This window comes from Oryctolagus cuniculus (genome assembly GCF_964237555.1).
Source record: "Oryctolagus cuniculus chromosome 16 unlocalized genomic scaffold, mOryCun1.1 SUPER_16_unloc_1, whole genome shotgun sequence".
Lineage (NCBI taxonomy): Eukaryota > Metazoa > Chordata > Mammalia > Lagomorpha > Leporidae > Oryctolagus > Oryctolagus cuniculus.
Window position 1 is genome coordinate 4,555,005 of NW_027208201.1, and position 14,453 is coordinate 4,569,457.

At 57.8% G+C, this 14,453-nt stretch overlaps 1 protein-coding gene across 2 annotated transcripts in view; it reads right to left on the bottom strand.

Annotated features, from left to right (window-relative positions):
• The window catches only part of MYO1F (myosin IF), a 30,806-nt gene that overhangs the window by 14,219 nt on the left and 2,134 nt on the right, over positions 1–14,453 (bottom strand). For both annotated transcript variants that reach the window (XM_008249129.4, XM_070067553.1), the window contains exons 2-15: positions 7,861–7,998; positions 7,427–7,516; positions 7,238–7,332; positions 6,872–6,959; positions 6,682–6,771; positions 5,249–5,380; positions 4,985–5,119; positions 4,591–4,723; positions 4,220–4,416; positions 3,895–3,975; positions 3,695–3,781; positions 2,924–3,010; positions 2,288–2,455; positions 1,170–1,255 (exon numbers count right to left, since the gene is read on the bottom strand). In XM_008249129.4, coding sequence (XP_008247351.2) covers positions 1,170–1,255; positions 2,288–2,455; positions 2,924–3,010; positions 3,695–3,781; positions 3,895–3,975; positions 4,220–4,416; positions 4,591–4,723; positions 4,985–5,119; positions 5,249–5,380; positions 6,682–6,771; positions 6,872–6,959; positions 7,238–7,332; positions 7,427–7,516; positions 7,861–7,998 — 1,607 coding nt within the window. The remainder of the gene's footprint in view (positions 1–1,169; positions 1,256–2,287; positions 2,456–2,923; positions 3,011–3,694; positions 3,782–3,894; positions 3,976–4,219; positions 4,417–4,590; positions 4,724–4,984; positions 5,120–5,248; positions 5,381–6,681; positions 6,772–6,871; positions 6,960–7,237; positions 7,333–7,426; positions 7,517–7,860; positions 7,999–14,453) is intronic.

Here is a 14,453-nt window from a genome sequence, read left to right on the forward strand (position 1 = left end):
CAGCAGGATCAGGTCCCTTCCTGGGGACCATTCATTCATTCATTTCCTTTGCTCCCTCCCTCCCTTCTCCTCTCATTCTTCTTTTTTAAACATTTATTTATTTGAAAGGCAGAGCAAGGTTGGGGGTAGAGAGACAGACAGAGAGAGGGATCTTCTATCCGCTGGTTCCCCAAATGCCCACAGCAGCCAGGTCAAAGCCAGGCTGAAATCAGGAGCCAGGAACTCAATCTGGGTCTTGCACATGGGTGTCAGGGGTCCAAGCCCTTGGACCATCATCTGCTGCCTTTGCAGGTGCATTGGCATTAGCAGGGAGCTGGATCACAAACGGAGCAGCCAGGACTTGAACTGGCGCTCCAGTGTGGCATGCCGGTGTCTCAAGCCGTGGCTTCACCTACTGTGCCACAAAGCTGGTTCCCCTTACGACAGTTGTACATGTTCATGTTTGCACGTGTATCCGAAGAAATACAAGGGTACTTCAGAAAGTTCTTGGAGACTTGGCATTAAATGATTAATTTAGGGGGTGGGCATTTGGCCTATTAATGAAGACTGCTGAGTCCCACAGTGGAGTGCCTGGGTTTGATCCCAGCTTCCAGCTCCTGACTCCAGCTTCCTGCTGATGCACGCCTTGGGAAGCAGTGGTGATGGCCCAAGTACTTGGGTTCCTGCCATCCACACAAAGACGTGGGTTGAGTTCCCAGATCCTGGCTTCAGCCCTGGCCCAGGCCCAGTGATTGCAGGAATTAGGAGAGCAAACCAGCAGATGAGTGCTCTCTGTGTCTCTGTCTGCCTTTCAAATAATAATAATAAAAAAAGATTTATTTTTATTTGGTGTACAACAGTTTGAAATCCATGCATGTACTAGGGGTCTCCCAGAAGTTCATGGAAAATGCAAGTTATGAAAAAACAAATGCAAGGATTTCCAAATGTTTTGCATCCCAGAAAAACTCATTGTTTCTTTCCATTTGTTAAGAGCATTCTGAAGGACCCTGGGAGCCCCAAGTCCCTTTCACATCGGAACTAGCCAGCAGGAGCTGTCTGACTGCACAGCCATCCCCGGAAAGTCTGAGGGGTGACAGGAGCTCTGGGGAAGATGGGGGAGTGATCCCCAGTCCTCCCCACCACCTCAAGGGGGTTCTTCCTGGACGCCCGCACCCCCCAGGGCCACTCACTGCTCACTGGTCTGCATCAGCTCTATGAGGTCAGTGAAGAGGACGTCCCTGTTCCTCTCGCAGAAGCCGCTGACATCATAGGAGACCTGGAGGGAGACATGGGGGATGCTCATAGCCCAGATGGTCGGGGGCCCTGGGATCCTGCTCTGGGAGGGGGTCGGTCGCATCTACAGCTGTGGTTGGAGAAATCTGCGGTTCACAGCTCCCGGGCTCCTGGGTCTGATGTTTAAGTTGAGGTTGGAGGGTAGGTGCTGCAGCTTGGATCTGAGGCAGGGGAGGTAGAAGTTGTGAATCCCGATTGGGGGGGTGGGAGGCTGCAGTCCAGGTTGGGGGAGGGTCCCTGGGGGCTGCTACTTAATGTGGAGTCAATTCCAGTCAGCCTAGAAATCTGTGGTCAACTGGGGGACTGGGAGGCGGGGCCAGGGAGGTCAGAGTCTGGGCTGGGGCTGCTATCTTGGGTAGGGGGAGGCTCTCTCTAGTCCTGGCTGGGGGAATACCTGACCATTTTAGGGGTTGGTGGGCAGTGGTGTTAGCTTGGGGCAGAGCCTCCTGGGAAAGCCAGCTGCCCGTGCCAAGGTCTCGGGAGCAGGGTGGGAGAATCCACAGTGCTGTCTACTGCGTGGGAGGCCAGTGGGTTTCTGTCGCCTTGGGTGGGGGTCAGTAGGGAGCCCAAGCCCACTCTGAAGGGTGGCGGCTTACAGCAGATGCCTGGGGGCGGTGCTTGCAGATTTGTTCTTGGGGGGGAGGGTCTCTAGGCACGGGGAGAGTGCTGGTGATCTGTTGCCCAAGCTGGGGTTATGGGGAGGGGCTTGTGTCCTGTCTCTTAGGGGGAGCCACTCTGTGGGTTGGGGGAAGCTGAGGCCATGAGCAGGGGCCAATGGGTTCCTGCAGCCCTGCCAGGCAGGTGCAGGGGGTTGAGAGTTCCTGGAGTCAGTGGGAAGGGGTCCATGGTGGAGGGTGGGGCCTGGAGGAGGGGGCTTATGGAATCCTGCAGTCCTGGCTGGGAGTCCCTGCAGGGTTGTTCCAGTCTGGGTATGGGGGCGGGGCTGCAACCTGGTGTCCCTGGGGGCACAAGGACCATCATAGTGGTGGGGGCCCAATGCCGGGGCATCACGCACTCTGCCGGCGTAGTGGTGGATGACGAAGCCGGCGCTCCAGCTGTTGAAGTGCTCATGGGTGCCCACAGCCGCCTGCAGCTTCTGCAGCAGTGTCTGGTCGGCACCGCCACCCGTGGCGTGCATGGTGGCGCACACATCATCCAGCACGCTCATGATGCCTGGCGGGTTCTGCAGGGACAGGCAGGAGGGGCTCACTCAGGCCTGGCCCTGCCCCATGTTGCTCCCCTAGTGTGGAGGTGGAGGCAAGGACATGGCCAGAGCTGAGGGCGGGGCTTCCAAAAAGTGCTAGTGAGGGACTCAGGTGTGTGTGGGGGTCCTCCCCACCCCCCCGGGGAAGCTCTACAGGAATCCACCCTTCCTTTCCTTCCAGGGACTGAAATCAATTGGTGGGACACCTGTCAGTTTCGACCCCTCTGATTCTGAGCTAGTCTGCCTTGGGCAGTGTTTGTTGAATGAATAAGTGACTGGTGAGCAGGTGGGCAGAATGAATGGATGACTGCAGGGCTATTTCAGCTGTGCTCCACCTTCTGGAGGGAGTGGACACAGGGTAGAGAGGGCTCCTGCCCAGGGTGTCATAGCCCCTGTCTGGGGTCTCCCGGCCTCATGTTGGGGACCCTAAGTTGGCCCAGCCCTCACCAGCTTGTTTTCGATGAGGTCGCAGACGACTTTGTTGTTGAAGTACTGGATAGGGGTCCAGCGGATGCCCTCCTGGACGTACTCCTCCTGGAGGTGGACATGGGGGCGGGTGGAAGGGGTGTGGCCGGTACCCCTCGCATGCCCTTCCCCCCATCACCCAGCGCTGTTGCTGGCTCCTGTGTGGAGCAGGGAACTCAACACAGTTCTCCCATGTGGGTGGCAGGGATTGGAGCCATCAGCTGCTGCCTTCCGGGATGCACACGAGCAGGAAGCTGGGATCAAACCCCTGCCCCCTCATATGGGAAGTGGGCACCCAAAGTGGCTCTTGACGGCTGCCTCCGAAATGTCCTCACAGTCAATCAGGAAAGGGCCTGTGTTGTGGTGCAGCAGGTTAAGCCGCTGCCTGCGATGCCAGCATCCTGCATGAGCGCTGGTTCCGATCCAGCTCCCTGCTGGTGTGCCTGGGGGACCAGGATGGAGTTCCTGGCTCCTGGCTTTGACCTGGTCCAACCCTGGCTGTTGTGGCTGGATCTGGGGAGTGGACCAGCAGGTGGAAGGCCTCTCTCTTTCTGTCTCTCCCTCTCTCTGTTGCTCTGCCTTTGAGATGAAATAAATAAGTAAATATTTTAAGAAATCTTACGATGGAGCCTGAGCAGGCAAGCAGAGAGAGAGAGAGAGAGAGATGGGAACAGGGTCCCCCAGCTGTCCATGTCCCTCACACAGTCCTGCCCCCCGACTCCGAGTGCCCCGGCCCTGCCCGCGCCAGCCGACCTGCTCTGCCTTCAGGGTGAGCTCGATGAAGATCTGCTGCAGCTTCTCATTGACAAAGTTGATGCAGAATTGCTCAAAGCCGTTTTTCTGCCAAGGGGGGACAGGCACCCTTCCTTCAGTGGGCCCCCGCTGGGGGCCAACCCCAGCTCACAGGGAGGGCAGGGTGTGGGCCAGGGGGCGGGGCCCAGGGGCCCGCGAACCTGGAAAATCTCGAAGCCGTAGATGTCAAGCACGCCGATGCTGTACTCTTCCTGGGGCTTCTGCATGGCTCGGTTGATGGCCTGTGAGCGAGGTGTGGACAGGAGGTCGGTGGGCATCCGGGCAGGCCCTCCCCAGCCGGTTCTCACTCTTGTGAAAATGTTTAAGGCAGAGAGAGAGAGAGAGGAGCCAGGAACTCCCCATCCAGGTCTCCCGTGTGTGTGTGTGTGTGTGTGTGTGTGTGTGTGTGTGCGTGTGGCAGGACCCAACTGCACGAGCTGCCAAGGTTGTAACAGCCTCGCCCACCACCCCCCAGGCCCCACTCGCCTCCACCAGGAAGTCAAAGAGGCGGGCATAGAGGCCTTTGGCCAGGGCGTCACGGGTGTAGGCCGCCTGCTCCACATTGAGCGTGACGTCGATGGACTCACTGCGCCCACCCCAGCGGCTGTCCATCTTGCGGCTGGTCAGCTTCTCCTGCAGGCGCCCACTGTCGATGCCCAGCAAGTAGGCGGGAAAGGCCAGGACTGCCCGGCCACGGGACAAAGGGCGGGCAGCTGGTCAGGCTCTCCGGCCTCATGCCAGCCCCTCCCTCTCCCCCCCCCCTTGCCCAGGGACTCTGACCTTGACCCCCCCACACCGAGTTCTCACCCTCCTGGGGATGAGCGGGCCCCCACCTGCCCTCCCGCGCCCACACTCACGGTCCACGCTCTCCACCCGGGCATAATTCCCATCTTCACAGAAGCTGATGTTCCCCAGGTGCAAGATCCCTGCCACGAGCTGCAGGACCAGTTGCTGGACACTGGACGGGATCCCAATGACCTGCATGGCACTCTGTGGGCACAGCGGGGACAGAGCCTGAACCACCAGCTGGACCTCTCCCTCGTCCCCAGGGTCAGGCTCCTGGGGCTGCAGCACAGACTCAGGGAGTCAAGACCCTTAGATCCCCCCACTGCCACCTCCATCCTGCCTTTGATGTCCACTCTGCTGTGTGACCTTGCATAAGTCCCTGCCCCTCTCTGGGCCTCATTCCCCTGGTTTGTAACTTGAGGCGGTTTCCTGCACCCAAGGGCTGGAGGGGTGCCCGGTGCTCACCAGAGTTTCGCTGAAGTCACTCCTGTCGTCTGTGCCGTCGACCTTGTAGGTGTCCGATTGGTTAAGGTAGTAATAGTAGTCAGGCGTCATGAGCCCCAGGTTCTGCCGCTGCTCCTGGGAGGCCCCTTCCAGCAGCTGCAGGGAGTACAGTGGACCTGCGCCTGAGTTGGGCGTGGCACAGCTCCCAGACTTTTCTTGTTGTCTCCTCCACGGCTTCCCAGTGGGGCTCCCTCCGCCCTGGGGCTGTGGCTCCCTGGCCCGCACCTGGTAGTAGATGTGGAAGTTCCTCTCGTTTTCATTCTGCGTGACCACGCGGGACTTCTCCAGCAGGAAGTTGGAGATCTTGCCTCCGTCCGGCTCCCCGCCACGGCTGAACTGAATCTCAAAGTACTTGCCCTGTGGCCGGGAGGGAAACACGCAGCCCCTGCTTGGGTTTGGATGTATTTGAGTGTGGCCTCCAGAGGATCATGAGCTGGAAGCAGCTAGGTCCCTCAGTGTGGCCATGTTGAAACATGGTGGAGGTTTAAGAGTGGGCCACATGGTGCAGTGGGACGTCCACATCCCATATCAGAGCTTGGGATGGAGTCCAGCTCCTGCCTCCCTGGGAGGCAGAACATGACAGCTCAAGTACCTACCACCCATGTCGGGGACCCGGATGGAATTCCTGGCTTCTGGCTCCTGGCTTTGACCAGGCCCTGACCTGGCTGTTGTGGCCACTTTGGGAGTAAACCAGCACATGGGAGATCTCGCCCTCTCTGTTACTTTCCCTTTAAAAAAGGAGGGAGGGGCCTAGTGGGAAGTGGTGAGGTCATTGAGGGTGCTGCCCTTGCAAAAGATTCCAGTAGTTCTCCTGGGACCCAGGTAGGTCCTGCGAGAGCAAGTTCTTATCTGAACAGCAGCTGGGCCCCGTGTCTCGCTGCTTCCTGTCTCTCTCTGTGGCCTCTTCCTCAGGTACTCCCACCCTTGCAATGCCATTGCCATGAGGCCCGCACCAGAGGCTGAATCCATGGGGCAGGGCCGTCTTGGACTTTCAATCTCTCTTTTAAATTTTTTTTTACTTATGTATTTGAGGAAGAGAATGAGCTCCTCCACCTATTGGTTCACCTTCCTAAATGCCCATAAACTGCCCCCCCCTCCAAATTGAGAGAATCCCCTTGGCTGTCACCGCTGCCTTACAGGGTCTGCAGGAAGCTAGAATCAAGAGCCAGAGCTGGGAGCTAATGCCAAGCACACTGGTGTGGGATGTGGGCATCCTAACAGGCTTTTTTTTTTTTGTGCAGGCCACACAGCTAAACCATGACAGAACTGGACCATAAATCCAGATCTATTTACCTGTTCTGTGTCTCACTGGGCCTAGCAGTGCATCTCACGCAAATAAGGAGCCCAAGAAGAATTTGTTGAAAAAGAATGAATGAATGAAAAAAACTCACTGGACCTGAAATGTGAGTAGGAACAGGAGTAGCATGGCCACGGCTAGGGGAGTATTCATGGGTGTTGGATAGAGGTGTCATGGCCTCCTCAGCTCTGCCGATGGGGGACTCTATTCCTGACGGACCATAGCAGGAAGTGAGTCTCCCAGCCTATGTCTAAGTAGGTATTTCCTGCTAGGTTTCCCCTGGGGCTGGTGTCCTCTGTGTGTGTGTGTCTGTGTGTGTGCACACGTGTGCATGTGCACATAGGTGGGCTTGTAGACTCACAAAGCGGCTGGAATTGTTGTTGCGCACGGTCTTTGCATTGCCAAAGGCCTCGAGCAGGGGGTTTGACTGCAGGATGATGTCCTTGACGTGCTGGGGAAAGAGGCAGGCAGGACGGGAAGTGGTCAGCCTGGGGCGGGCAGGCGTGGGTGTGGGGATGAACCGCTGTGCAGGTGGGGCACTCCCACCTTACCTGGACCTTCTCACCCCCGCCAGACACCTTGGAGATGTAGCCCATGATGTACTTGGCAGCCACCGTCTTCCCGGCTCCGCTCTCACCACTGGGGGAGGGTGGGAAAAGGAATGGTCAGGGGAAGGGCTCATTCTGGTGGACCACTCATTCATTCATTCACTCATTCATTTATTCATCCCTTGAGTACCTACTGTGTGCCAAGCTGATGTTCAGAGGGGACAGATGGACAAAAACAATGAGTAAATATGAGTCCAACAGCAACAAGGAAACTAAACCAGGCCAGGGAGCAGAGAGGGCTGGTGGGGCTTGTTCAGATGGGGAGCCCAGGCAAGCTGCCCCCTGGGGAGGGGGCCCCTCACCCCGCACCTGATGATGACGCACTGGTTCTCAGAGTCGATGAGCATGTTCCTGTACATGTTGTCCGTCAGGGCGTAGATGTGCGGGGGGTTCTCGTACTGGGCCTGGCAGGGGTGGTGGGGGGTTAGAACTAGGGGCTGGGGCTCTCAGGCCTGTCCCTCCACCCCACCCCACTGGGGCCCCGGGCCTGGGCCTCACCGCGCCCTGGTAGAGGTCGATCTCGCGGTCGGTGAAGTAGGGCATCTGCTTGAAGGGGTTCACGGAGATGAGCACCGCGCCGATGTATGTCTGGGATGCGGTTAAGGGCCTGCGGCTTGCTCCCCGCAGCTCCCCGCCCCTCCATGGTGCTTCCCAGGGGCTTCCCACCACCCAGCTGGACCTCGTGCTAATGCACCCAGAGTCTCAGGACAAATCGAGCTTGAGTCCACAGTGGGCCGAGTGGGATTTGCTGTGACTGAGCCGCCCCAGGACAGAGAGCAGACAGGACCACAACTGCCCCCAACCGGAGCCCCGCTGTCCACCCACCCTTCCTGCCCCGCCCTTCCTCATTCAACTGCCTGCCCCGGCTGGTGCATCTGCCCTTCCATGTAGACTCCCTTCGCCGCCCACCGCCCCGCCCCCAGCCCGGATACAAAGATGTAGTCATCCATGAACCGCTTGCGCAGGTTGCCCACGATGGCGTCCTCGGTGATCTGGGGCAGCAGTACCATGTCATCTACGCCGCTCTGTTTCACGTTGTGGCTCTGCCAGTGGAAGCGCTCCTTGCTGCCCTGGGGGCGGGAGCAGGGTGAGCTGGTGCCCCTGGTGAGGGTGGGCTGGGCTAGGTCGCTGCACAGGGCGCCTGCATCCCTTAGGCCTATCTGGTGCCAGTCCCGGCTGCTCCACTCTGATCCATCTCCCTGCTAATCCAGGCCTTGAAAGGCAGCAGATGATGGTGCAGGTGCTTGGGCCCCTGTACTGTTGTAGGAGACCCAGATGGAGCTCCTGGCTTCAGCCTGGCCCATCCCATCCCTTTGAGCTCCTGTTGGCCACCAGTTGGCTGTGACCTCTGCCCTCTGTGGCCACCTGTGACTCTGTTCCTCCCCCCCAGCTCCCTCCCTGCTGCCCTGTGGGGCCTTCGTGCTTCCCCACTCTGGGACCAGCTCCACAGCCTTCACAGTCTCCCCCCACCTCTTCCCCTCTCATTTTCTCCCTGTTTTTCCATCAGACAACTCCTGTAGGCCCACAGAAGAGACTGAGGCGCAGATGCCCCCCAAAGCCCTTCACCCCAATGTGGGATGTGGGCATCCCAAGGTTTACCCTAACCCGCTGCGCCATGACTCCCACCCCTGAATTGTCTTCAGAAGAATTACCTGGGGCTGGTGTTGTGGTGGACTAAGCCGCTGCCTGTGCCAGCATCCCCTATAGAGTTGTGGTGCTCCATTTCTGATTCCAGCTTCCTACTAATGCGCCTGGGAGGGCACTGCAAGATGGCCACCCATGTGGGGAACCCAGACAGAGCTCCTGGCTCCTGGCATCAGGCTGGCCTGGCCCTGGCTGTTATAGCCGTCTGGGGAATGAACCAGCAGCTAGAAGATCTCTCTCTGACTCTCCCTCTCTCTGTTTCTCTGTCTTTCAAATACATAAACGAATATTTTAAAATTACTTATTTTATTTGAAAAGCAGTGAGAGCGAGCTCTCCTGTTGACTGGTTCATTCCCCAAATGCCCTCAAGAGCAGGGGCTGGGCCAGGAGCCAGGAACTCCATCTGGGTCTCCTACATGGGTGCCAGGGGCCCATTACTCCACTGCCTTCCAGGGTGTGCATTTGCAAGAAGCTAGAATTAGAAGCAGAGCCAGACAGGAAGCCAGGCACCTTAACCAATGCACATAATGTGTGCTCCAGTCCCTGAATGTTCATATGAACGGATCTCTCTACATCTCCTACATCTCTCTATGGCTAAACATCTGAAGCTGCCCGTCACCTTCCCACCTGCCCATCCATCCATTCCACAAAGAATTCTTGAGCCTCTGCTGGAAAGCATTAGGCCTTCAGGTAGAACTCCTGGGCTGGGCATTTGCTCTCGGGGTTAAGAAACCACACTGGACACCCACGTCCCACAGTGGAGCGCCTAGGCTTGCGTTCCGGCTCCCCTTCTCATTCCAGCTCCCTGCAAATGTGCACCTTGGGAGGCAGCTGGTGATGGCTCAAGTGCTTGGGTCCCTGCCACCCATGGGGGAAACCTGGATGGAGCTTCTGGCTCCCAGCTTTTGTCCAGCCTAGCTCTGGCTGTTGCAGGCATTTGGGGAGTGAACCAGCGTGTGGATGGAAAATCTCTCTCTCTCTCTTTCTCCCCAACTCTCTGTCACTCTGCCTTTCAAATAATCTTTAGGGGGAGAACAAAAGAGAAGGGTGGGTGGGAAGGGGCTCAGAAGTTGGTAGGTAAGGCCGTGTGGACAAAATGAGGATGGCTTGAGGACCAAGTGGGCTGAGAGGGGGAGGGGCCAGGGAGCACGCGCTTGCTGCCTGCGTTTTGGAGAGCAGAGACCAAGCACACTGGGTGGGGGTGGGTTGTGCTTGGGGCAGGAGGGCTGGGCACATCTGAGCTGGCTGGTGGGGTGGGGGTGTTTGCAGGGGTCACGGGCACAGCCCAGCCAGTGGGTGGGGACACAGGAAACGGATTCTGTTTCTGAAGCCTGTGTAGGGTGGGGCCTTGCACAGTAACCCTGGTAACCAGCACCTGCCTGCCCCTCACTCAGGCCCTGGGCTCAGCTTCCCACCCTGTTCCTTCGCGGCATCCCCTCGGCACACGGGGGTCCACTGAGCTGCTCTTGGGTCCCTCTTCTAGGAGGCAGAACATGGCACAGAGAGGCCAGATGACCCCTGAAGTCACACAGCAGGAACACAGTAGTGCAGGAGACAGGGACCCATGAGGCTGCCCCTCCTCAGCTCGGTTGGGTGGCTGAGAGGGTTGGATGGGTCGGGACCGGTCCAGTCTGCTTGAGCTGGGACTTCTCAGGCTGAGCTGAGACCAAGGCCACTTCCCTTTGCTGGAGTTGGGGGCCCAAGGCCAGCTGCCTGGCTGTGCTGGGCCCCAGTACACAGTTCCTCTTCCTGTCTTCCCCTTCCCTCTGGCGGCTCAGTGACCCCCTTCCTCTTGCAGCCCTGCTGGGCTCCATCCTGTCCTGAGCATCCCGGCCTCCTAGACCGGCCCTCCTTCCTGCCAACCTTGCAGCCATTGGCCTGAAAGAGGGAGTGGCTTTTCCCCAAGAGCATCCAGTGTGCTCACGTCTGAGTGGCTGCAGGGGATGTGGAGGGAGGGGGGAGGCCGTGTCACCTCTCCAGGCCTCAGTTTCCTCATCTGTCAAACAGACTTCACAATGACTCCTCCGAGAGTGGACGTTGGGAGAGAGAAGCCCTGAGGTGTCTCAGGACACGGTGGCTGGTGGATCGGTGTCTGGCAGAGGCCTGGCCTATAGGAGCTGATATTAATAAACACACACTGGATGAGTGAGTGAATGAATGAATAAGTGAATGAGTGAGGTACCATGGGTCTGAGACTGCCCCTGCCCTGGCTCAGGGGTATCCTCCCCTGCTGGCTCAAGTTGAAACTGTGGCCTCCTAAGTCCCTTCTCTTGGGGGTGGGGAGCTACGAAGAGGCTGTGGTCGCAGTGGCCACAAGCTGTGTGACTCAACTGGCTGGGGCTGTTGTGAAAGACAGGGCTTGAGGTGGCCGGGGTGGGGGTGGGGGCACGAGTATCTTCCTCCACCCAGGGGACAGGCAGGGACGGCTGTCTTGGTTTGGGCGGAGGGAGGGGCTGTTTGTGGTCAAGGTGACAGCTCCAGAGGTGCTGGGCACTTGAGATTGTAGAGAGCACACTTCCTGAAGTCCCCTGGGCACGGAGGCAGCTGGAGACGCGGCTGGGGCCTGGCCCCGCTCTTGGGGAGTGCAGTGAACCCCAAAGGGTGAATGGAGTTGCTCACTGGAGACCATGTGGGAGGGGACTGAGGAGAGGCGGGGCATCAGCCAGGGCTCCCTTGGAAGGCTGGTCTGGCAATATGGAGGTGGGTGTGTGGGTGCTGGACCCAGGTTGCTTTGGGAGGCAGGGTCAAGGTTCAAAGAAGCCTGGGGGGTTGGGCAGGGGTCTGCATTACTCCTGGGGATCTCTCACCAAGCAGGAGGAGGAGAGGGGGACAGAGTAGGGGAGGAGGAGAAGAGGAAGGAGGAGGGGGAGGAGGGGAGGGGAGGGGGAGGGGGAAGGGAGAGGAGGGTGTGAGGAAGGCGGTGGCTGTCAGGGTGTCCCTGGCAGTGGCTGAGTGGAAACTCCTCTTCCACTCTGGTTTGTGCAGCAGATCACCGTACTCCCCTGCCTCCGTTTCATTTGCGAAACGGGAACATCAAGGGCCACAGACCTCACCGGGCTGCACACAGCTTCAGCGAGGCCAAGGAGGTCACGCATCAGTGCTGGTCTTCCTGGCCACGGCCGTCAGCAGCCTCCGTGAACTGGCTGGGTCCCACGCACCCAAGGCCCAGGGCTGTGGGCTGCAGGTGGCGCTGACTGCTCCAGGTCACCTGCTCCCTGAGCAGCTCAGGGACAGCAACGAAAGAGCCACTTCCTTCCCTCACCGCTGGGGTCCCGTGGGCTGCGGTTGCCAGAGGAGATGTGAAGCCGCTGCCGGTGGGGGGATCCTGGGGCTGCACCCAGCATCCACGCACTGTGCGGGCAGCAGTCTCCCCTCCCTGCCTCAGGTGAGCGCTGGGTCTCACTTCCTTCCTGCTCAACAGGAGGCCCTTACCACCCTGCAGGAAACCGGGTTTCTCCTGCCTCGGGTATTTGTCCGGCAGGTGGAGCCTGCTGAGGGGGCCACTCCTCACCTCCTCCAAGAGCCCCGGGCCTTGCCTTGTTGGGGATGAGCTCCTGAAGTAGGCCCCCAGCCCCCATGGTGGAAACCTGCCTGTCTGACTCGGCGCTGTCCTTACTCGAAATGTCCCATCAGTTGCAGGTCTCACTGATTCTTCCTCCTGAACCCCTCTTTTTAAAAACATATTTTATTTATTGGAAAGGCAGAAGGACTGAGAGAGGGAGAATCAGAGTCAGAGAGAGAGAGAGAGAGAGAGAGAGAGAGAGAGAGAGAGAGATCTTCCTTCCGCTGGTTTACTCTCCAAATGGCCACAACAGCCAGGGCTGGGGCAGGCAGAAGCCAGGAGCCAGGAGCTCCATCTTGGCCTCCCAGGTGGGTGGCAGGGGCTCAGTCCCTTGAGCCATCAGTGCTACCTCCCAGGATTCACATTAGCAGGAAGCTGAAATCAAGAGCAGAGCTGGGACTTCAACCCAGGCACTCTGATATGGGACATAGGTGGCACAAGCAGTGGGGGAGAAGGAGGAGGAGTGCAGGTACCCACTGCACCCCACAAATTCCCCTGACTTTCAGTTTTTTCTGTCTGTCCCATGGCCCCTGTCCCTGGCCAAGCAGCCATGTCACTGGCCTCCTTGCTTGAAAACAACCACCCCATCATCACCAACCAGTTACCGCCTCTGAGCCCCAATATAGTCAAACAGAAACTGCTAATAACCTTCGTGCCAGCGCCACCAGCCAGGGTCAAACGGGGGAAAACCATGCTATCATCAACCTTCCCTACAACCGGTCTCCACCAACAACCATCATCAATAACAACAACTAGCATCGACAGTGACAGCCACCAGCAACAACACCAGCCAGCAACAGCCACGTGCAGTTGACTACCATTAAATGGTCCACAAGGGTTGGGTGCTGTTGCACAGTGAGTAAAGCCACTGCCTTCAATGCCACATGGTCACTGGTTTGAGTCCAGGCTGTTCCACTTCCTGTCCAGCTCCCTGCTAATGCTCCTGGGAAAGCAGTGGAGGATGATCCAAGTGTCTGGGCCACTGCACCCAGTGTGGGAGACCCAGAGAAGCTCCTGGCTCCTAGCTTCAGCCTGGCCTAGCCATGGCCATCATGGCCATTTGGGGAGTGAACCAGTGGATGGAAGATAGATCGATTGATTGATCGATGTCTCTCTCTAACTTTGCCTTTCAGGTAAATAAATAATAAAAAAAATCCCATAAAGCAACAACCATCATCCATACCTTTTTTTTTTTTTTGAGAGGCAGAGTTATACAGTGAGAGAGAGAGACAGAGAGAGAGAAAGGTCTTCCTTCCATTGGTTCACCCCCCAAATGGCTGCTGCAGCCGGTGCGTCATGCTGATCCGAAGCTAGGAGCCAGGTGCTTCCTCCTGGTCTCCCATGCGGGTGCAGGGCCCAAGCACTTGGGCCATTCTCCACTGCCTTCCCGGGCCACAGCAGAGAGCTGGACTGGAAGAGGGGCAACCGGGACAGAATCTGGCACCCCAACTGGGACTAGAACCCGGGGTGTCAGTGCCGTAGGCGGAGGATTAGCCTAGAGAGCTGCGGCACTGGCCAATCCATACCTTTTTCAAACACCACCAATAAATTGCTACCACCATTACTGATCACTGTCACCAGAAGTCAACCATGAACTCCCAACAGCACCATCACAAGGATCCAAGTAATGGCAACTACCCACTGCCAGTTTCACTGAGCCAGCATCCCCAGCATTTCTAGCTGAAAACAACCAACCTCTACTGACCGATGTTCAACACCAGTTTTCACTAAAGACAACTGTCACCACCACCAACTCACCTACAGGAACCATGTACCTGCAATAACCAACACCAGTGACCACCACTACCACCACTACCACCACCAACTCAACAACTCCCCCACAAGGACCATCGTCATCACCAACCTGTAACACCAGTGTCAATGACCACCACCACCACCAACTCAACAACTCCCCCACAAGGGCCATCGTCATCACCAACCTGCAACACCAATGTCAATGACCACCACCACCACCAACTCAACAACTCCCCCACAAGGACCATCATCATCACCAACCTGCAACACCAGTGTCAATGACCACCACCACCACCACCAATTCAACAACTCCCCCACAAGGACCACCGTCATCACCAACCTGTAACACCAGTGTCAATGACCACCACCACCAACAACAACAACTCAACAACTCCCCCACAAGGGCCATCGTCATCACCAACCTGCAACACCAATGTCAATGACCACCACCACCACCAACTCAACAACTCCCCCACAAGAACCATCATCATCACCAACCTGCAACACCAGTGTCAATGACCACCACCACCACCACCACCAATTCAACAACTCCCCCACAAGGAC